Source organism: Lonchura striata, chromosome 14 (genome assembly GCF_050655825.1).
Source record: "Lonchura striata isolate lonStrDom1 chromosome 14, ASM5065582v1, whole genome shotgun sequence".
Classification (NCBI taxonomy): domain Eukaryota; kingdom Metazoa; phylum Chordata; class Aves; order Passeriformes; family Estrildidae; genus Lonchura; species Lonchura striata.
The window spans coordinates 296632-319213 of record NC_140716.1 but is presented as its reverse complement, the minus strand read 5'-3'; the positions used below and the strand labels follow the sequence as shown (position 1 = coordinate 319213).

Here is a 22582-nt window from a genome sequence, read left to right as displayed (position 1 = left end):
ATGGTGGGAGTGTTGGGGCTGTGCTGTGCAGGGCCAGGAGTTAGACTTGATCCTTGTGGATCCCTTGCAACTCAGGATATTCTGTGATTCTGTGATTTACTTGCTTGCTTGTAAAGAACAGAGAGGCTTCAAAAAAGGTAGCATGTTGGCCTTTAAACTGCCTTCAGGTACTAATGTTGAGTAGGACAGAGCAGCCTGTCTCTTGGCTGTCAGGTATGTTTCCATTTGTAATGGGAGAAAGATTAATCTTTGGCACACCCTGTGACCAAACTAGTATTGAATGGATTAGAATAATGAAATTGACTCTCTGAATTCAGTATGTTTCACAATATTACTCACAGCTTTAAAACTGTTTGAGAAGCATTTCAGATTTCAGAAAAAAAATGAGCAGTAGTGGTCATATTTACTTTTCAGAACAGGATTTGTTTTCCATGGTATTTAAATCTAAATGGTTTAGAGATGAATACATTAAAATAGACAAGCAGAGCCTTGATCACCTTGTCATCATTGTTTAATTTAATGCTTTTACTGCATTACTGCTAATAATTTACATGTATTTCCTTGTTTCAGCATCTTCCTTTTTTAGCTGTATACCAGTTTTTTCTTTGCAAACTGTTCTAGCATTCTTTTAACTTTCCCGTAAGAAGGAGATTGTCATACTTTTGTATAAGGTTTTGGCAGTAGTATTCATGCTTAATTTTTAATGCCTTTTTAAAGTTGGCATAGAATCTGTCAAAGAAGGAAGCATGCAAGCACTGAGTGGTTTAGAAAAATCAAAGTCTTCGTGGTAGCACAACCTTGACTGTCAGCATTAAGAAATATCTAAATTGTAGTCATTATTCTAAGACGTAACAGATATATTTAATTTGTCCATGAGATTTATGAGTTGTCAGGTGGGTTGTGTTACTTACGTAGTTTTGATAAGTACTATTAGTCTGCAAACACTCAAAGTTTTTAGGCCACACAGTTTGTGAAAATTCACTAGTTCAATATTTAAAAAGCACAGATTATAAGGATGACAATTATATATAAATTCAAATTTAGTACCAAAACCGACTGTATTTCCTGCATATTGCTGCCTTTATCAGAACTCATAATATGTAAATTATGTAAAATTTTTAAATTATGTAAAATCAGAATATTCATGTTAGAGCATACAGCCTTGAGCCAAGAGCTTGATGGTATGACTTGAGTGTATCCAGATCCAGTATTGATCCCAATGAAAATAATTAATTGGAAATAAATTTATGACATTTCAGCTAGTGTTTTAATGCAATTCTTGGGGAGATTGTTAAAAGGGATTAGGGAGATGTGTGTATGTATTTGGTGCACCTTTTGAGTCCTACTGGAATCCTGTACTGGATTCTAGCATCCGCAATTCAAGGTTCACAGCAGGGCAGTGACTAGTCACAAGGTGAAATATGATTTGGTAAAAAGTTTTAAAGAAAAAACTTTTTTATGGCAAGAAGTTTAAGGGGTGATTTCTCAGTCCAGAGGTATGTATATGGGGACAAGAAATCTAATAGTGAAGCCTGTTCAGTCTAGCAAAGGTGTTGTGAAATCCAGATAGCAAAGTATCAAACTATAAAGTACATAATATTAGCAGTGATAGTAATTATTTATTGGAATGGTTAGGTTTCACTGCTACTTTCTAAAGATTATATTTCACTGTAAATAAATTGAGTTCTTTGTGTGTTTTAAACTAAGATCAGGGTAGGCATTCATTATGATTCCTTTGAGCCTCAGTCTCTATAAAGATCGAAGTGAAAACATTTGCAAGTGGAATACATGATAATTTAGTTGCTTTGGTCAGTATTTTTCAAAGGAATGTTAATTGTGAGCTACACTGACTTTTCATTGGTATGCTGAACCAGGTGATTGAAAATTTAAGGGCAAGTTACTAGGTTTCCTCTAAAATTCCATGTTGTTTTAACTTGAACTGAACAGTAGTGTGGGAGAGTGGTAATGAACAGATGTAATCTTCACTGTATGTAGACAATGCTGTCTTCTAAATGGTGTCCTCGTAAATATGCATGAAAAAGGCCTAGAGTTTACAGACAATGAAGAAAAAACCTCTTCAGAGAAGAATGTAATGCAAAAGTAGAACTGGGTAAAGATACAAACAGTCCTGTGATTAACTAGCAGCTTAAGGTTGGATGAACAAAGACAACATGCATTTGTTTTGAATTTTCTTATGAAGAATGTCAATTTGCAGGAAATGCCTCTAAGTGTGGGGTAGTATGACTATACTGAATAGAGAGGAAACTTGAATTTCTGCTGTTGTTCTGGTAAACAGTAACACCTGTTTCTATAAAATACATATGAAAGAGAGAACTTTGAAACCTTATTAGAATATAGGTTTGTCTGACATTTGTGGTATTCACCTGAAGTTTAGGAAATGGCTTTAGAATACCTGCACTAGTTGTGTCAGTGAAGATGCAAACTTTCTCAAAGCTTGTAGAAAAAACAATTTACCATTTAGCAGAGAATAGGGCATAGCTGGGACATCTATGCAAGTCTATTAACTGGAACATCTATTAAAGTCTTTAATACTTAAGCTAGCAAGTCTAAAGCTAGTTATGTACATGCAAACTAGCTACCTCTTTAAATTGTCCAGTTCACATTGGATCACATTTGCAATTTATTATTTTATTTTAAATAAAACAGTTTATATTAAAAAGGGTCAAAAGCAAATTACATGTGATAATACAGTGTGTTTTCATGTACATGTGGATGAAAACAGCCCTGATAATATTCTGAAAGACTTACAACCTATATTTTTAGAGTTCGTAGAGCAAATGACTATGCTTCTGTGTCAGCTTGCATTGGATTTATGTTTACATAAATATCCTTACAGAGCTAGTGTAATCGGCCTTTCTTAGTGATTTCAGCATGAAGTGCTTAGCATACACTGAAGGATATTCAGGCAGCTCACTCAAAAGGAGGAGTGATAAGGCATTTCCTATAGGAAGATGCTGAAGGAGTACATTTTTTGGGTCACTCACCTGTGCTTTGTTTGCATATGGTTACAGTAACCTTTATGTGAGACAAATTGTTTTGTCTCTCGGCTTTTGAATCCTTGGTGCTAGTGTATAGCATATCTGAGCTGTCAGGTCAATGTTCAAGACACACATCCTCCTCTTAATGTAAATTAATACATATTTTCTATGTCTGTAATCTGGGTAAGCAACTTTTGCATGGAATTTAGGTGCTTAAGTGAATCCTGTTGACAGAATTTGGGTTGAACACTGTTAGAATTTGGCCAGAATTCTTTAATTGTTGATATTTTCTAATTTTTTTTTTAAATCTATTGCACCAAAAATTATAGGACTTTGTGTGCCTTCTTTTTTATTATTTTTCAAGGGACCTTGTTTGAAAGGCTTCAGAGAGTAAACTATGACACTACTGAGATTTTTTTTTCATGTATGACCTCTTATAAGGTGGAATTTAAAAGAGAAGGCCTGACATAGCTTATATCCTTTGTGGTTTTGTTGGAAGTTTGTTTAGTATATAGAACTCAACTCAGAAAATACAATTTCAAATGTAGACCTTTAAAAAACAATGTTCAGGCCTTTTGTGCAAGGAGTGAAGTCATTATTACTTAAGATTGCGTTTAGAGCTTTTAATTGCTTTCCTTCTGTCACCCACCTCTCTATCTCTGAAGTAGTGTTGAGCTGACAACCAGTATTGCTTCAAAAGGTGATGTGAGATAACACTTCAGTGTGAAAAATTACAATCATCTTAATGAAGAAGATTATTTCTAGAGATTGTTTTTTTCCTAACTGGGAAGAATTCCAGTTTTGTAAGCCCTGTGTTTCTTAATGTAGTTCAGATGATGACAAGTTTATTTTCTATAGAAATTCTTTTCTTTTTGTCTGTTTTGGATTTTCCTTTCCAACCTCACTGGTTTATTTTCCTTTACTAAATAATACTTTTCAGCTTATAATTCATACAGTTGTCAGCTATTCTAATTTCTTGGGTTGTATCTGTAGATTGCACATTCTTGAAGTGTTTTAGTTATGTAAATATATTTATAGATTAAATATTAAAACTATACCATTTCATCTATCTACTGGTTTTGATGCATAGTTTTGTGAGACCATGAGCTTAGATCAGAAGAAATTATGATTAGACTTCATCAAGCATTGTCTGGTCTGAATGTAGGTTAACTGACAGCATGTTTTAATATGTTAGCATTTTCTTGAACAGGTAATTTTATACAAAATTATACATTCCTTCACTTTTTCTGAAATTACACTGTGTCTAGGTGTGTAAAGCATTTAACTGTAATTATAGAAAGGGTTTATGGCTTTTGTAGTTCAGGCTGTGGTGTTTCTAAATTCTACTGGTCCTGGTTGGACAAGTGCAGTTATTCAGAAACTAAATCTGTGTACCTGAAAATTCATCCTCGATGTTTTTTTCCAATGAATCATTTTAGGAACTCTACATATTGTTAAGTAGAGAGAGTTTTTAGATATCACAGTTCAGTAATCAAACCTTTCCATATAAGCATTAATGTTCAAATGCAGAGGATTGAGTTGGTAGAGTTTCTTTCATATGGAAGAGCAATTATTGCTAGTACCTATGGTTTTGAGGGGAGTATTATCCACATTATGGTAATGATGATTTTTTGAGTATCTCCTGTAAACTACTAGAATCTTAAAAATAAGTAAAAAAGTATTTCGGGTGCTGCCACATCTCTTTAGTATATATGTTTAGGATATCCATTGCACCAAAACCTTATGTACTAATGGATTAATACAGTCAGTACTCCATTTGATAGTCGAAAGGAGCAGTGGATCAGTTAGAAATCTTTCTATGAATCTTCCTTAGATCTCCAGCTAGCACAAAGTATGTCAGTACTGTCTTGATTGCAGGGGTTCACGCATAGATTCTAAATACCATAGGAATTACCAATTTTGCTTCTTTGTCTCTTTGTCAAGAATATCAGCTCTGCAGGTGAAGTTCTTGAATTGTTTCACAATTCACAAAACTCTGTAGTCTGTTTGGTAAATTGAGCATTAGTTTTCACCTATTCATCTATTACTTCACTTGTCCGCATGAGATAGGTAGGAATTGCATCTTCAGTATACTTTTTTTTTTAGAAGATGCATATACAACCCTTGTACATGTGAGTATTTGTACATCTGACCAAAGACAAAAGCAAATGTTTTTAGAGCAAAGTGTTGAGGTTAAAAAAAATTAGATTTGTTTGCCTTTAATTAAAAAAAAAAAAAAGAAGACAAAGATGTAAAAGGAAAAACTGATATTTGAATCTTGCTAGAATGTAGCTGTTCTGACTCTTCAAGCTCCCAAACAAGACTTCCTGGTTTTAAGTGCTACTTTTAATCTTAATTTTTGGTGTTCTCAGTTGCCAGTTAGATCTTTCATGCTGACGATATTGTTAATCATTGATAAGGAGTTAGGGGGATTGATCAGATAAGAGAAGTTGTGTATTGGATTATTTGATTGATCAGTCTGATACCATGACAGTTATATTGTTTAATTCCTTTTATTGTCTTTAATAAATTCAGCTTTCAGGGATGTGGCTATATCTGAATACCTGCTCGCTGCAAGACGAATATTAGCTTGTAGTTCTCACTTGGATGTTCAAACCATTGTGAGGTTTCTTGTTTGTTTAGTTTGGGCTTTGGTGTTCTCTTGCTTTCTTTTCGGTTGTTTGTTTGGTTTGTGTTTTTTTGTTTTTCTAATCTAGGATGAAACAGGTGCCTATTTAATAGACAGAGACCCAACCTACTTTGGGCCAGTGCTGAACTATCTCAGACACGGAAAGCTGGTTATTAACAAGGACCTAGCTGAGGAAGGTAAGACATCTCTAAATATCTTGTTTGCTTGCCACTTACTTATTATTTTCACTTCTTTTGAATCACCAAAACTAACTTAGAACAAGATGGCAAACCTTAACCAGTGTAGCATTTCTATCTGTTTCAAGCAAAAGTGATAGGTATCATACATTTATAGTATATGGGGTTATTTGAGCATTTTGTGTAGAATTCCCGATTTCACAGCCCCCATTCTCAGTTGCAACATAAGTATTCAAACAAGAGGGGAGATGACTTTTATTGTGTAATCTTGTATCTTTCCTGTGTGACTGTGAAATATTTGCTCTTAGTTCTCTTTAAGCAAAAGAATGCTGCCTAGAAAGCAAGCTTTAGAAGATGTAAAGCAAGCTAAAGTGAAGTTCTAGCATGTTCAGATGTGTGGAATATGCTTTTAAAGACTGAATTCTGTCCCCAGCTTCTCCCTCCTTGTTCCCAGTTAGTATCAATTTTATCCTAATGGAGGATGACTGTTTTAAAACATGTAGTAATAAAACTGTATTGATATCATATTGAAGAAGTTTATCAAAGAGAAATACAATTTAACAATACTAGAGGGAAATAGTATGAAATATAATTTCCATATGCATTGTTAAGCATACTCTGTGTGGAGAGCAGATAGGCCTTGAACATGTGAGTAGAAGCAGCATATATCTTTAGGCTTTTGTTTCAGAAGCTAAGATCTCAAATGACAGGAAGAAAAAATTATGCTTGCTAGCAGCTGCAGAGATTTTTCAGAAGGATTATTTAAATTTCTCTTTTGCATTCCAGCCTGAGGCAGGGCCTGAGGTTTGGTAGTCTTAGCAGTCTACTATGGAATGGTATCTGTGCACGTTTTTTTGTTTCTTGTCTCATTTTGTATGTGAAATGGCATCAGTTTTCTTTGAGATATTTTTAGGAAAATTTTCTAGAACAAGCAAACATTGAATTACATGTTCCTGAAAGAAACCAGAATTGTTAGGTTGGTGAACTGCCTTATCATAGGTAGAAATAAATAATTTTCTGTAGCTGTTGAGAAGATAATCTTATGAACTGGTTGATGATTTTGGCCTGGAGTCTTTAGTTACACTGTCTTCCCAAAAACTGTTTTCATACTAGGTGTACTGGAGGAGGCTGAATTCTACAATATCACATCTCTAATAAAACTGGTAAAGGACAAAATAAGAGAAAGAGACAGCAGAATCTCTCAGGTGAGGCTGTTTTCTCATGTGCTTTTGATTATTTGTTCCATGACAAGTAGTGAGTGGGTTCCATTTGGTTTTTTTTATGTAACTCCTGATTTCCCCAGTAAGATACTGAATGGCTGCCTCCATCACTGGATGATGTAGAACCACTAGTATACAGAGATTAATATTTTTAATTTCTGGCTCCTGCCAGTCTGCTTACAAAGTTCACATATCTCTTTCACAAACTGAAAACCTTGTAAGTAATTGTTCTAAAATGTTCAGTAATAGTAGAATTTATCCTAATATAATTTCTGGAAATTGTTATGTTAAAGAGCATCTTTTGTAGAACATAGCTTTCTCATTGACTTTTAAATGTTCTGAATATGATGAGGTTGCCTAACTATGGTATAACTGCTATTTATACAGTATGTTTATGTAGCATATGTACAGATGCTGTTTAGCTTCTGTCATATGCTTTGTAGCAAAGTTGCTTTCTTTATTTGTAATGCTCTGTGATTGAGAAGGTTGCCTCTTCTCATAGCAGCTCATGTTCTCCATGAAAGTGAATATGGTAAAGTTGGTTCGTTAACTCTGCTAGTCAGGTAACTGGTAACTTCCCTGGTCTTCATGGAGATATTACAAATTTATATTGTTATTGACCAGTTTCTCTTGAAGCTAGATTTTTGGATTGCAGGGTTGCTCTGATAGCATTTAATTACAGGTCTCAGCTAAAATGGCCCTACTTATTTGTTGCTCTAGATGGGTTCAAGGTGGTGTTGCTTACCATTTCAAGAGAGTAAGGGCAACTTCAGACAAGTCACAAACATAGTGAATTTCATGCCATATTGAGCATCTTATATTTCTTCTTGAAGGTGCCAGTCAAACATGTATACAGAGTGCTGCAGTGTCAGGAAGAGGAACTCACTCAAATGGTTTCCACAATGTCCGATGGCTGGAAATTTGAACAGGTAAAAAATCCGTATGGGATATAGTTAACACTGCCTTCTAAGAAATGAGTATGAAGTACCTTTTGTGAAAGAGGAATATAAGTTAAATTCCATGCATCTTTTTTTATTCCATCATTTTCAGAATTTGTATAAACATATACAGTGAAATTAAAATGTGAAACTTGTGTTTATCATAAAACAAAAAAAAATGTAGCTTTCCAGGAGGCAAATTTTGCTGCCTTTCTATAAAAACATCTGCAACATGTCTGAAATGTAGTTCTTCAGTACCTACACATTAGCAGTTGAAGGGTGAATCAACCAGAATTAACTAATACAAGTTTATATGAATGATAGGTTAGATATGAAGAGCTCTGGGTAAAAGAGATGAGCTTGGGATACAAATATTTGCCAGGCCCAGAGAGTGGTTCTTCAGATAAGAAAAACTGATACACAAAGGAGGGTGGACTTTACCTGTGTAGATGTGAAGCTTGATAGCTGTGAGCTGTGTGAAAGTTCTTGTTCTTTGCAGCGCGTAAAAATAGCTTTGTGTGTACATTCAAGAACACACTGTAAAATCGCAAGATCTGTCTGTTATCTTTGATAATTTCTGTAAGTAAGAAATTAACTGTACAGCTGCTTTATCCTTCACATTCCTAATCCAGCAGAGTATTTAAAACTGCATTGGAGCAATGAATCTGTTAACTCTGACAAGTGTTCATCTGCTAGCACCTTTTTCAGTGTCTGATGCTTACAATAAGAGAAATTGAAATAAACACAAGCCCATTCTCCTGTGTAATCTCACTCTAATAACACAACAAAGCAACATTTAAAAAATTTTTATGACACAAAGGTAAATGAGAACATTTTGTTTATATTTGATGAAATATATAAAGTGCTTGTAATGTGGAGGCAGCCATGGGCAAATAGACTAAACAGGCACAGAGCAAGCTTTTTACACTTCAGTACTCAGCTTCAAGTATTACCAGGTATGTTTGCCGTGCCACAAGCTGAATGTTGTTTAAGTCTCCAAAAAAACCCCTGTTTTTTGGCCAGTCCATGGAAAAATGTTTTTCAACTTCCTTCTTTTTCAGGAGAAACTAGCTTTCATTACAAATAGAGCTCCTTTACTTCTTAGCAGATTAAATGACACCATACCTTTTACCTATCCTAAACCCTTTGGGGATATTGTATTTGGGAGTAAATAACTGCTTTGACAGTGCAACTGCTGAAAGACTTATTACAATCTCTTTTAGAACTGGAAGAATCCAGTGGTTTTCTTGGACATTGCATCTTGTTTCATCCAGCTGTCTCCCTACTTCCTCCCTCTCCCATGTTGAATATTTTTAGACACATAGTTTGAATTCGATAAACACAACAGCTGTATGATCTCATAATACTTCGCATCTCATTACCTCACACTAGCCCATTCCCTCCTTTGTACTCACTTGAAGCAAGATTAAATATTGTGCATAAACAGTTTTATTGTTAATACCTTCAAATCCTGTAGCATTTCTGTAATTTTTTTCTAAGCCCATGCTGCTCAGCAGCATGCTTTCTTTCAGAAGCAGTCTTTGGGGCGGTACCCACCATGCTCTGTATGTGAAAAAAGATGGACTCATCAGCTTTTTCAGGGTGATATTTTTACAGATTAAGAGTCCTTGTGCTCTGAGCCACATATATAGCATGCTCAAGTGGTTGGTTTTGAAAAAAATTGGTTTTTACGCTTAGCATTTCAAAATTTTATCATTAAATATGATTGTATATGGTTACTAAATAGGAGTGGAAGGTGCCGAACTGTTGGTGCACTAATGCAGATGTATTGATGCCCTTTTCCAAAGAACACATTTGAAAGCTCTGCTAGAACAGTACAATTATGTATTAGTCCCAGTCCAAAATCTATTACTAAAAATTATGCCGCCCCGCTTTTGTGGGTTATTTTATAGAGAATTTTTAGCTTCAATTGTTGCCTCTTCAGGCAATCAGAAAGAACAGTATTTTGGCGATAGAACAGAATAAAAAACTGTGGGCAATAAAAAGTGGCTAAATAGAAATGCTTTAGACAGCAGTAGTGTTGATCATGTAAATTTTAATGATTAATGTAACCTGAGTTTGGCACCATCATGCAATTTTAAGTATGTTCAGTGTATGAGGAGGATGGTCTTTAACTGCTGTCTTCAAAATTATTCACACACAAGGGCAGGTTATATATAAAGTTACTATTCATAGGCCTTCTCATCTGTTGTAATCTACAGTTTACTCAGATTAGGCAATTGTTGTCTAACTCTTCACATATAAATTAAAGTCCTAATTTCTCTAAAGTGCACTGACAAGCTATGCTTTAATTTAAATGGGCTAGGAATTGCCATGTGTTATTAAGGTAAAATATGTTTTGTAATAAGAGATTGAGAAGTTTAGCTGAGGTTGAATTTTAAATTATTAGATGTTTGGCCAGTGTTCGTGGTAGTGATTTTTGTGGGAACAAGACAATTTTTTACATTCCAGTTATTTTTTTTGGATCTTCTGTAAATTACTCCTTCTAAAACTCGTCTAGACTGTTCAATGTTTTTCCTCTTGTTGACTTCTTACGTTTCCTTAGCTATATTTTATCAGTCGTTGGAACAAGATGAAGCTCTTTAATACCCGGGCTTTATATATTGCTGTCCCAGATTGAGAGTCTTTCCAAACCAAGACAATTGCTTTACATAACACCTTCCAGTCTTATATCCTTGCTGCCTTCTCCACTTGTCAATGTATGGCAGAAAAATAATGGTTACTTTTACGACGCACCAAACTTTGTTTTTTAGAGTAGTTGGCTACAACACAGTTATATGGGGAGTTTTCTGTCTTATCAGTAATTCTTAACTTCCATTTAAATTAAAAAGGGCTTTGCAACTGCCTCAGTAAATTTTACATTGAAATGAAAGTTTTAGCTTGATAGCAACCTGTTCTAGTGGCGAGTAAGTGTTACCTGAACGTTTGAGCTCATCTGTTACTTGTACGGATAACGGTATGTACTTCAGCTTTACAAAAGTTTCTTTCTGTGTTTTGCTTTGATTGGTTATTTCAGCTTGTCAGTATAGGTTCCCAGTACAGCTGTGGCCGGGCTCAGCAGTCAGAGTTTCTGCTGATAGTGTCACGGGAAGTGAAAGGGGAAGAGAGATGCTTCCAGAAATGCTGCAGTGAGGTGTGTCACACCATTCTTTTTGCCCTCACACTGATATGCTTGGCCTCCTTGCGTTTCTGCTGCTTTCAGATCATTCCACTTTTTTTCTGGATGTACAGCACATAGTAGCTTGTGTGTATTTGTGACTGGCTTTTATTTATATTCACAGTATTTCATTACACATTATGAATGTCCACATTGTAAAAATAATAGAAAAACAACCAAAAAAAATCCCTTGGTTATTTAGTTCAAAGTTTTTCTTAGGGAGAGTTCTTACCTCCACAGTAACTTATTTTCCTTACATTTTCCTCCAAAATTAACAGCCTTTGATCCATACTTGTTAACTAAGAGGTACAATTCAAACATAAGGCGCCCTGAAAATACACCTTTGAGTTCGATGGGCCCAGAAGGGGAAACTAGGTAAACTAGGGAAATTATTCTTTCATCCACCAAAGTTAAGTTCTGAGTTTGAACCTTTTCTTTCTGGTAACTCTGGTAACTCAGAACTTAACTCTTTTTTAGGTGGACAAGATATGTTCAAATTTGAATAATGAGTAACAGGAGTTTTTTATAAGTAAAATATGGAGCAGTGAGGGGAGAACAAAATAGACAGTTTTAAATCTTGTGTCAAGTTGAAAAAAACATGCTGGGTGTTACCCTGGCTTTCTTGTTTTGTTGTTTTGGGGTTTTTTTCCATCTTGGGAAATTTTCTTGAAATACAAAAGTAGAATCCTAGCTTCATTCATTCTCTATATTTTTCATCCTTCCTTTTCCCCTTGTTCTGCTATTTTGATTGCTATGTTACTTCCAAATATTTGTGAGTTTGGGATGGATTTTTTTTTCTCTCAGTAACATTGGAGGCAATATCTGTTTCTTTAAGTATCTATGCTACATTTTGAAGTGTTGTATGTGAATTGATTTGGGAACCTGGTGCTCTGGAATTCTTTTCATCAACAAAATACCTGGAGTACTTGTTCTTTTTCTTGCATCATATGTGGTTATTTGGTCTGAAAGATGAGTATACTATTATGAAGATAACATGATGGTGAAATGGCTTAATAAAAACGAACCTTTGCTTGTGACTTTATATGGACACATAATCATGCAATTCTAGATTAGAAACTTGGACTGTTACCCAGCCTTATAGCAGAATATGCTTTCAATGTAACAAGCATTGTCTGTTTCTTGCAGTTGTATAGGTAGCATTTGGAATGTGAAACATTTGGAATGTGGGGTTTTCATACTTCTGACAACAAGAGACAGAATTGTAAGCGATGTGTAGGGTACAGGCAGAATGATGTTACTCATGCGTTCATGCCCTGGATAGCTCAAAGTAAAAGACAGCATTGTAAAATGGAAAGTGGGGAAGGCAGTGAAGAAATTAATGCAGGTATAAAATAAAATAAAATAAAAATTATAATTAAAAAAATTAAGCTTTGAAGTCTGACTTTTGCATTAAGAGACCTAAAATAAATATTCTTTCAGGCCTGGTGTCAGTCGTCAGAGCTGAGTTTTAAGAGCTGATATGTGTGTGTCTTCATAATCTTGTGCACATCTTTTGGGAAGGCAGAACAAACTCATTATATGTTTAAAAGACATAGAGTCCATTCTTAGATTCATACAACTTGATTCTGTAAAAAAAATTGAGTGGAAGATTCTCTTTAATTCTATTAGCTGATCGTATAATTAAAAAATTTGAAAGGACCATTTTTTTCAAGCTTTCTAGTGTACAAGGAATTCACATCTGAAATAGAAGCAGTAATATTCAAAGTACAACAGTATTTAAATTAGAATTTGAGAGTAATTGTTACAGAATTTACTTGGCTTTGAGAATCAGACCATCACAAAATAGAGAAGGAAATTACTAGCGGCTAATATGAGTAACTCTAGTGGTAAGCAGAAGAAGAAGAAGAAGAAAGAGGAAGAAAGAGGAAGAAGAAGACTGGGCTGCTTGCTGTTTGTGCAAGCTGGTGTGTTCTGAGATAGCAATACTATTGTTGATTTGTCTGGTAAATATATTGTATAAATTTTGAATCAATATTATTAAACCAATGCAGCAAATCTGTATAGGCATGTTACTGAAATGTGTTTGGTTTAGAAATCTGTCTCAGTTCAGTTAGGCATGAGATTAGTTCACTTTAAAAATAAGGTTCCTTATTATGAGACAGGAAATTCCTTCTTGTGATTTCTGTTCAGGAAAATTGTGATCTCTGTTGGCACATCAAGCAATAATTATATTTATTCTAATTTAATAAAAAAAAGTAATGCTGCTTTCCATTCCTGCCTTCTTTTAGCTGGAGTTGACAGCCTGCTAGTACCATCAACCCTTATTCCATGCAAGCAGTAATGGATCCTTATCTAATGAATTTTCTGTGATAAGTAGCTTTGGTATTTTCCTGTGCTCAGTTCTGACACTGTTGGGGCTCACAGGGATGCTTAAATAGAATCAACAAGCCATGGAAGGAATAAACCAATGCAGAAATATATATATATATATATATATATATATATATATATATATATATATATTTATCCTTCCTTAAGTTCTTGGTAATTTAAACTACATGAAGCAACTGTGGCTTCAAAACAAAAACAGTTTGTCCTTTCAGAAAGTCTGAGAAATAGTAGTCTGGATAATCTGAAATCCTTTGACCTGTTTTTCATACCTCAGATTACTCTGATGTGTTGTGGCTTCTTTTGGAGTGTGGAAGGGGGGTGGTAGTGTGGGGGGCAGATGGACATGGCAGGGGTAGTCTTCCAGTTTATCAGCATCCTTCTTAAAGTGTTGTCACCAGTACTGGGAACAATGAAGTGACTTATGGAATAGGAGTGCTAAAACATACTTCTGATCACAGTTCCTGACAGAACAATTCAATTCTAATCTGCATTCATTTTCCTTTGTTTCTTTTTCTGCTATCAGCCTTGTTGTTTATAATTTCAGAAAGCTACAATGACATTTCTAGCATGCAGTTGCTACTATGCAAATGCTACATTTTTGGCTGCACACATACGAAACTGCTTATGAGAGTATTGTGGGTTGGAGTTTTGAAGAACTTGGGTCTAATTTTGTAAAAATCCCTTTTATCAACTGATCAGTAGTGGCAAAAAGTCATTAGATGTTTTGCAGTCAGCTAAATTGATAGTCCTATCCAACTGGCTGAAAGTATTCAATCTGCCATGTCTCCTAAAAAGACTTACGTTCAATAGCTTGATTTATGTGGTTGGATTGTGAAGCATTTGTTAGTGGCTATCAGCTGAAGACCTGTTACCCTGATTGAAACAGGATTGATGATTTGGCTGATGTTTGGGTCTTGTATGGTATCTACTTTCAGAGAGGTCATTTGTTTCTTTAAGAGTGTCAATAAGTAAAGAAGTATTTTTCCTTCTGGTAGTTAACATAGCTTACCTCATAAACAAGTTGTTGCCATTTTCCAAGAAGAAGAGTCAACTGTATATTAATTAAGTTGTATGCTTGAATTTTATTCTTTGAACTTCAGAGAAGGTGAATTTTGAGTGGCTTTATTTAAATATGTATGCAAACTTTCTGAATGTTTTCTAGCCTTTAAAATGTTGTTTAATGTCCTACCTTTTACCTTAATAATTGAAGCAGTTACTGTATTTGTATTAAATAGCTTATAATGGCTATATAATGTATAGTGTAAACTTTATACCACTTTTTTGGGTTTAAGGCAACTTAATTGCTATTTTTTTCTGAAAATCTGTGCACATTTTTTGTTGATACGGAAGATGAGCAACAGATCATTTTAATATACAAAGTAAATTTGAGTTGATTTTCCAGCTTTCCAGTAGACTTTCTTAGTCCATTTTGTGCAACTAAGAAACTAGTTACTCTGTAGGTTTCATGATTTTGTATTGCACAAATATGTTATGGTGCAGACTGCAGAGTATTCATTGTGAAAGATTAGCTGATTTAACATCTCAAGGTAAATATGTCTTTATATGCATCAGTGTTTCTAGAAAATCTGTGTGTTTGTAACTTCATTACACAGTTTTGGTTGAAAAAATATGTTAATAATTTCTGATCAGCCTGTGTTCATTACTGTTTATTTATATATTTTGCAGAACTAGAGTGATGTTAGAACAGGAGAAGGCAGGGAAGGTTTCTGGTGATCACATTCAATGTAGTTAAAGTGTGTAATTTGAGAGTGATGAATTTTGATGGGCAGTGCTGCTCATGGAAGGCTGTATGCTGTAATATTATCAGGTTCCAAAATTTTTGATGGTGCCTAGGCCTGACATCAAGTTGATTCATTATGTAGACATACTGCCTGCTGCTCTTTGTAGACATTGGTTCTGTCCATCTGTGGAAGTGCTTGCTGGACTTACTGCAGTGCAGGAACGCCTGAACATCTCTCTCCTCTCCTTAAGAAAGTACAGTGAGGCTTTGTTTTCCTCTGACAGTGCTATATCAAAGCTGCTTTTAACCTTGGTCTAATCTCAGTTTTTGTTGGGGGAATAATTTTATCCCTTAAGTACAAACTCTGGATCAGGATTTCATCTTGACTTCATCTTTCATGCTTTAACAAATCTTTCACTCTCTTTGGTATTCTGTTAGACTAATGGTAGTATGCTATTTGTCTTTACAGAGATAACTACAGTGTTCTAAGTGCTGTTACCCTAAAAAAAAAGTTAGACCTTTTCTATGTGGCCGTTTTTAGAGCACTTAAATGGTACAGTAGAGATTGGGGAATAGGGCAGTCTTATTGTATATGTGTGGTGATTTGGTAGATAGATTAAATATAGTTTGGGTAATGACAAATTGACACAGTGTATCTGTGCAACAATTTTATTTTTAGGACTTTGATCTGTGTCAGTAGATCTGACATTATCTTGTAGATCACACATTATCTTGTGCTTTTGAAATAAAACTTTAAAATAAATGAACCAGCTACATCTGAATTGATTCTGGCTTGGAAAGGCAGGCAAGCATGTAAAGCTTCTAGTATATTAGGTAAGTGTATTGTGTGTAAGGTAAGACAATTTCTGCCACTTGATAAACATGCTGCATAAACAGTAGCAGTAATGTTGAATATATTCTTCTTTCTCAGTAAATTGTCATTTATCACTCAATGTAGAGACTGTAGAAACTTGTAAATATGTCACATTTCATTATACATGGCTTCTGCTTGTAGCATTTCCTTAATTAGCTTCCTTGTAGCAGTATGTATGAATTTCAGATGTTAATCTTGATGTCCCACCATACCATGTCTTGTTTTTTTCCAATCAGATGCAAATACTGTGTTTGTTCATTCAAAATAAGTTTTAATAGAAATACCATTATTCTGTAAGTAGTGATGGGTATCCCTTCAGGCTAAAGAGGTTCCTGCATGCAGCCATTTATGTGTTAAATCATGCCACGTTAAGATACCACATATAAACTTTAAAAATTGACATTGGAGGATAGGAAGGTTTCTACTAAATAACAGAAACAGGGAACAGGCTATTTGTTCACTGGCCTGTCTCCACAGTCTTTTCTTTCACAGTGAATCATTAATTCTGTAACTGTTTAAAAAAACTGTGTGTATCTTATCATCAGAGTGTGTATTGTCAATGTATTTGTCAGCATCAAAATGTATTTGCATTGATGCATTACATCAAAACGTATTTGCTTCAGGCACAACCTACAGTCTGAAGAGGGAGGAGTGTTTGTACTAATCATGAGATTTTATGGAATTTGTTTTATGTGGAGATACAATTAACTTTTTTTTTTTTTTAAATTTCATCTTTCAGCTGGTCAGTATTGGTTCTTCCTATAACTATGGCAATGAAGATCAGGCTGAATTTCTGTGTGTTGTCTCAAAGGAATTGCATAACACTCCTTACGGCACAACCAGTGAACCCAGTGAAAAAGCAAAGGTGAGTTACTGGCCATTGGACTAAAGAAATGGTGTTGGATTGGGTGGGCTTCACAAGTCATAATAGATCTACCTCTGTTCTGGACTATTGCTTCATTGTCCTTTCTTCCCCCTTGTTCAGGACTAATAATGATTCCCTGTCCATTCTATGAAGGACTATAAATGGTACAGTTAGCATGCATTTGTTACGCATGCCTGAATTACTTAAATACAATACTCTGTACTTTTTCAGTACCTGTTTTTTTTCAGGTATTGGCAAATACTTGCTCTTTACAGCTGAGAAACTAGGGTTTTTTTCACATACATTTGAATTACACTGGTTCAGTTAAAAACTGTTTTTCTTGCTTGACTTCTGCTGAAGAAACCTTGCTGGAGAACGGAACTTGAAAGATACTATCTCTGTAAAACAGTCATGTGCAATATGTTATAAAATAGGGGTACTTGTTAATGTTTTTCGGGGTCTACCAAGTTTACTTTCTGTAACCAACTTTACAAAAACATTGTAATGGGCACAGTATCTTAGCATTTTACTCAGTTGTATTTCAGAATTTGTACAAAGGAAAACATAAACCCACAGCTGACTAACCATAAGGCAGAGCAGTTCTGTAATGTAAGTGTATTCAGTATCATTAATAGTGAACAGCTTTTATCATTGTATTGCTGCTTTGTATGAGGAGATGACTATAGACAAACTGGATACATCTGTAGTTGTCTTAAAAGCTTTTGATTTTCCCTTATGTAGCTGGAAAACAATTGGTAAATCATCAAAGCTTGCTTTTTCAAAAATCACCTTCAAAGAAATTGATTTTGAAATAATGCTAATGGGTCTGAGTCTCGGTACTGAGGCCTCAAATAGATAAAACTTCATTACTTTCTGTGCTTCGTAGCATGCTTATGCAGCTACACATATGGAATAATTTTTATAATTTGAGCTGTATGTTGGATGCCTAGTGAAATGAGTAATTTATGTTCTTCACAACTGTAGAGATAAAACTTCCAAAGAGTTGTAAAGGATTAATGTAGTTAGGGGTAAACAGTGAAACTGGGTAAGCCATGTCTTCCTCTTTCAAAACCCTAGTTAAGGTCTGCTTTTGCCAGGATGCTTGAGGAAGACTTTGAAAGTTGCCATGTTAGAGGTGTGTGGTAATAATTTAGGGCTGAGATATCTACCTGAAATAAAATGTGGAATTCTAGAGCGTAATAAAGATCTTCATAAGGAATGGTAGTGCATCTTCAGGTAATTTTAGAAGTTGCCAGAGTTATGTTGCATCCTTAATGTAATAGAAAATAGAAAATATGGGTCAAAAATAAGTGTTAAAGACAAAAACCAAAAGCTAGTCAAGACTGCATTACGACTGTAATGTAAATGGAGTAGCGCTAAGAGAGGCTGTCTTAGACATCTTCATTAGTGTGCAGCTTTGTCATTGCTTCAGAGAAGAGAGCAGAGCATCATTTGACCACTGTGATGAATAGGAATTACTGTTAATTTTGGTTGGAGATATAAGCATTCCCTCCTTTTGTCCTGGAAGAGTTAAGCTGTTCCTAGCAATTAATAGGCAGTACTTGAAGAATAATTCTTTTATATATTAAGCTTCTAAATGATCATATTTTTGTATATAGGTATATGTTGTGATTGGGGAAAAAAGGAAATTTTTTTTTTCTTAAGAGGTTTCTGACAGCTGTGTTCAGGAGTCTGACTTTGGGAGATGTTTCCATAGTTCCCTCTTAGCAAGCACTATCCTCTAGCCTTGGTAGTGTCTGAGTTGGTCTTCATAAAGTACATATGATTGAAATTCTGGTATCCACTTTTATATACAGAATAATATGTTCATGCAATGGGACTGACTTATAAGAAACTCTTCCTATTATTTTTACAGCAGATTTAGAGAAACAAACAAACAAACAAACAAACAAACCTGCTAGTATGTATATTTTATTGACAAGTACTTCAGTTATAGTTAATAGTCCTGGATTTTCAGAATAGGAGAAAGTATCTTCAATAGCCATCTAATCAAGCTTCACATTCATTCCTTCTTAGGGACTTTTTCCTTGTGTTTTCTTTTTTTAGTTAACAGAATAATAAGTTAGTAGATGACTTCTGTGTAACCTTCTAATACACCTAAACAAAGGAAATTCATCTTAAATGGTTCCCCTGGCTTTTACTGGTAGCCATAGCACAACCAAAAGATAACCTGTATTTCCACAAGCAGACTTCTCTTTCAAACCACTTTATGGACCTGACTGTTGGCTTCTAACTGATGACTTAAGGATATTTGGAAGAGGAAATTGTCATGAAATCCATTGCATTCCTTCTTGAAATGGTCAGCTGTCATACTTTTTTATACAAAGAGTGGAGTCACAGGTAAAAGTGAATAAATGTCATTGCCACATGCTTCAGGTGTAAGTGGAATGTACTTTGTTGCAGCTCTGACTCACTTGCAATCTCTTCTTTTCCCTTCCTTCTATACGTGCTGCATGCTGCATGACACTCAGAGTGAGGATGAAGAAACGGATTACGATATGAATGACTCAGATTAAGTGTAAATGTCATGGTGAGCACTAGCTGCCCTAGGATTTTAACCAGATTCTTTTCTGCTCCATCCAATTCCCACCCCCACTAGTGCTGTCCTTCGGCTAGTTCTGGTGGTGTGTGTGTTTGTGATTATAGTTGTGGCATGGTTGGCAAAGGTAGAATTTGTGTTCTGGATACTGCTTCTTTCACAGAATAATTAGTATTGCTTTTATAAACTGTATTGTGAGTAGTACCTTTAAAGCTTTGCTGAGAAGGAAAGTTCTTAATGTAGATTCAAGGACCAGAATTGGTTCTCATTCATTCATTTCTTTCTTATTTTTATGTGCATCAGCTTTTCTGTCAGATAGGTTTTTTACATGTAGAGGCATGTGATACAAACTTCCTGTATACATTTTCAGTAAATGTCTTATTTAGCAATAATTTAACTCACTTGACTGAGGTGTAGCATAGTCCAAAGGTGGTCTTAACTGGTAATTTTGAAACTAAGGATTTTTTTAGTAAAAATGTAGCAAATACAAGTAAATAGTGTGATCTTGGTGCTACAGTTGTATTTATCACAGCAAACAACTGTGGGGAGAGATCCTTTCCACTGTACTTTGACATCTGATTGAAGATCAAGTTACATTAAAAGTTACAAGTGGAAGAGCACAAAAAAAGCTGCATCTGAAAAAACAACTTAGGCACTTTTCCTAATGTGTCTTTAAGTTCTACTCATATTTATTCCACTCTATCATTTCTAGAAGATAACGTACCATTGAATATTCAGTGCTACAGTGTGGGTGGTCACTTCAGCCTGTATAAATTGATGATATTTACCATTGCATGAGATGAAACTTCAGCTTCTTGCCTATACAGCTGTACTTTTTAGTTGTAAAGCAGCTTTGTAGGTCCCTTCCTGCTCAGGATATGCTGTGATTCTATGAAGTCATTGCACATGGCTGAAAAAGAGCCTACGTTATTTTCTGAAATGATGCTGACAAAAGCTATTGCTAGGGTAGTGTAAAGCCTTTTGACAGGTCTTCAGGAATGGCTGAAAGGAATCAATCAAATCTGAAGCTTTATTGAAACAAAGTAAACTGGCACTTTGCTGGAATTGATTGTAATATTCTTAAGCTGCCTGAGAGGCAAACAGTCCTTAAAACACATTTCTAGCAGCAGCAGCAGCTTTATTTTGAGTGTGAAGAAATAGTTTTCATGCTCTGCTTCCCTAAGAAAAAATTACACTCAGGCCCTTAGAATATGGGAGTTCATTCAGCATTGTTGAGAATTTTTAAGCCAGCTTTGGATCTGGTGCGCCTATAGGGAAAATAAAACAGAAATATGAAAATGGGGAAAATAGAAATATGAAAATAAGGGAAATCCTCTATACAGCAGATCTGTACTAGAGTTGGTACAATCCCCAGTATCAGTACAGACTGGGTGATAGATGGATTTACTGCAGCATTGCAGAAGACTTGGGGATACTGGTGGGTGAAAACCAGAATTTGAGCCAGCAATACTTGCAGACTAGAGAGCCAGTTATCCAGGACTGCAACAAAAGACGCATGGCCAGCAGGTTGAGGGAAGTGGTTCTTCCCCTCAACTCTATTCTCATTAAATCCCACCTGGACTGCTGGATCCAGCTCTGGGATTCCCAGTACAAGACCTGTGAGAGTGGGTCCAAAGGAGAGATGCAAAAATGGCCTGCAGGCTATAACACCTCTCCTGTGAAGACGGGCTGAGACAGTTGGGATTGTTAAGCTTGGAGAAGAGAGCCCCAAAGCCGATGTTAAGCATTTCCAATGCTTAAAAAGCCTTATGAGAAAGATGAAAAAAGACTTTTTACCTAGGCTCATGGTGGCAGTACAAGGGGTGAGGTTTTTAAACTGAAAGAGGCTAGCTTTAGATTGGGTATAATTATGAGCATGTTCTTTACCATTAAGGTGGTGAGACACCTGGCACAGGTTGTCCAGAGAAGCTGTGGTTGCTTCATCACTGGAAGTGTCCAAGGCAGGTTGGACAGGGCTTGGAGCAGCCTGGGATGGTAGAAGGTGTCCTTGCCCATGGCCAGGGTTTGAATGAGATGATCTTTAGGATCCCTTCCAAACAAACTCAATCTTGTGATTCTACGATTTCCTCTTCAGCAGAGGTGACGGTTACAGAAGCATCAGGAAAAGTGTGTTAAAATATTGCCCAATGGAATAGAATTTTCTTCCTTATGCTGGGATTACTGGTTCAGTAAAGTGCGCAAAGTTCAGTGTCCAAATCTGGTTCAGATTTATCTTGATGCATATGTTCCTGATGCTTCAGAAAATAGTTCTAAGGCTATTAATCTTGCAAGTACTCTTCTAGGAATGAATGAACTCAAATACTTCATATTAATTTGGAAATGATAACAAAAGTAATTGATCCAGTATTATTTTCTAGTTGCACAGGTATTTGTTTCAGCCATGTTTTTGTCTCTGTTGTATATGGTTTCACTTACTGATTCCATTTGCTGTGTCAGACTGTTATCCTCTATTGTGGGCATCTGCTCCAGCACTTTGTTCCCTACTCTGATCAACAGCAAATAGTTGAGGAAGGAGTTTAAGTATGAAGCATTTATGATACCTACTCCTGATATATTTCCCCACCTTCCAGTAGAACTCAGTCTGTGAATTTTGGCTTCAACCCTTCATCCAGGTCACTTTATGGAAGCTACAGTAACACTAATACCATGAGCTGGTAATAGTGGCACTGTCTTCTGTATGTTTATCTAGTCCCTTTGGCATGTATTACACAAGCAGTTGCTGAGTAATTTATAGAGCCTGTTTTTTCCCCACAGAATTCACTTATCTCTTTCGTAAGTTTCACATGAATGCTTTTTGCTTAGTACACATAGTCATGTGTAACATTCATTAATGACCTTCATAAAATAAGAGGTGTTTGCTTCTAAAATGTACCTTAAAGCATGATATGGCCAGTGGAAAATGTCTTTCTGTATTGTGGAAATTTTTCAGAGTAGTTGCACTGACATCTGACTTCATAACTTCAAAACAATAATGCTGAATTTGAAATGAAAAAGAAATTGGTATACAC

The 22582-nt window shown here is 35.5% G+C and overlaps 1 protein-coding gene across 4 annotated transcripts in view; it reads left to right on the top strand.

The window, feature by feature from the left end:
* Window positions 1–22582, top strand: part of KCTD5 (potassium channel tetramerization domain containing 5) — a 31897-nt gene that overhangs the window by 1812 nt on the left and 7503 nt on the right. The window contains exons 2-7 of one of the 4 annotated variants that reach the window (XM_085591924.1): window positions 5717–5825; window positions 6939–7030; window positions 7879–7974; window positions 11021–11137; window positions 16868–16993; window positions 19486–19544. In XM_085591924.1, coding sequence (XP_085448050.1) covers window positions 5717–5825; window positions 6939–7030; window positions 7879–7974; window positions 11021–11137; window positions 16868–16993; window positions 19486–19530 — 585 coding nt within the window. In that variant the 3' untranslated portion in view covers window positions 19531–19544. The remainder of the gene's footprint in view (window positions 1–5716; window positions 5826–6938; window positions 7031–7878; window positions 7975–11020; window positions 11138–16867; window positions 16994–19485; window positions 19545–22582) is intronic. The other 3 variants (XM_085591925.1, XM_021543827.4, XM_077786925.2) reach the window with 3 other exon arrangements.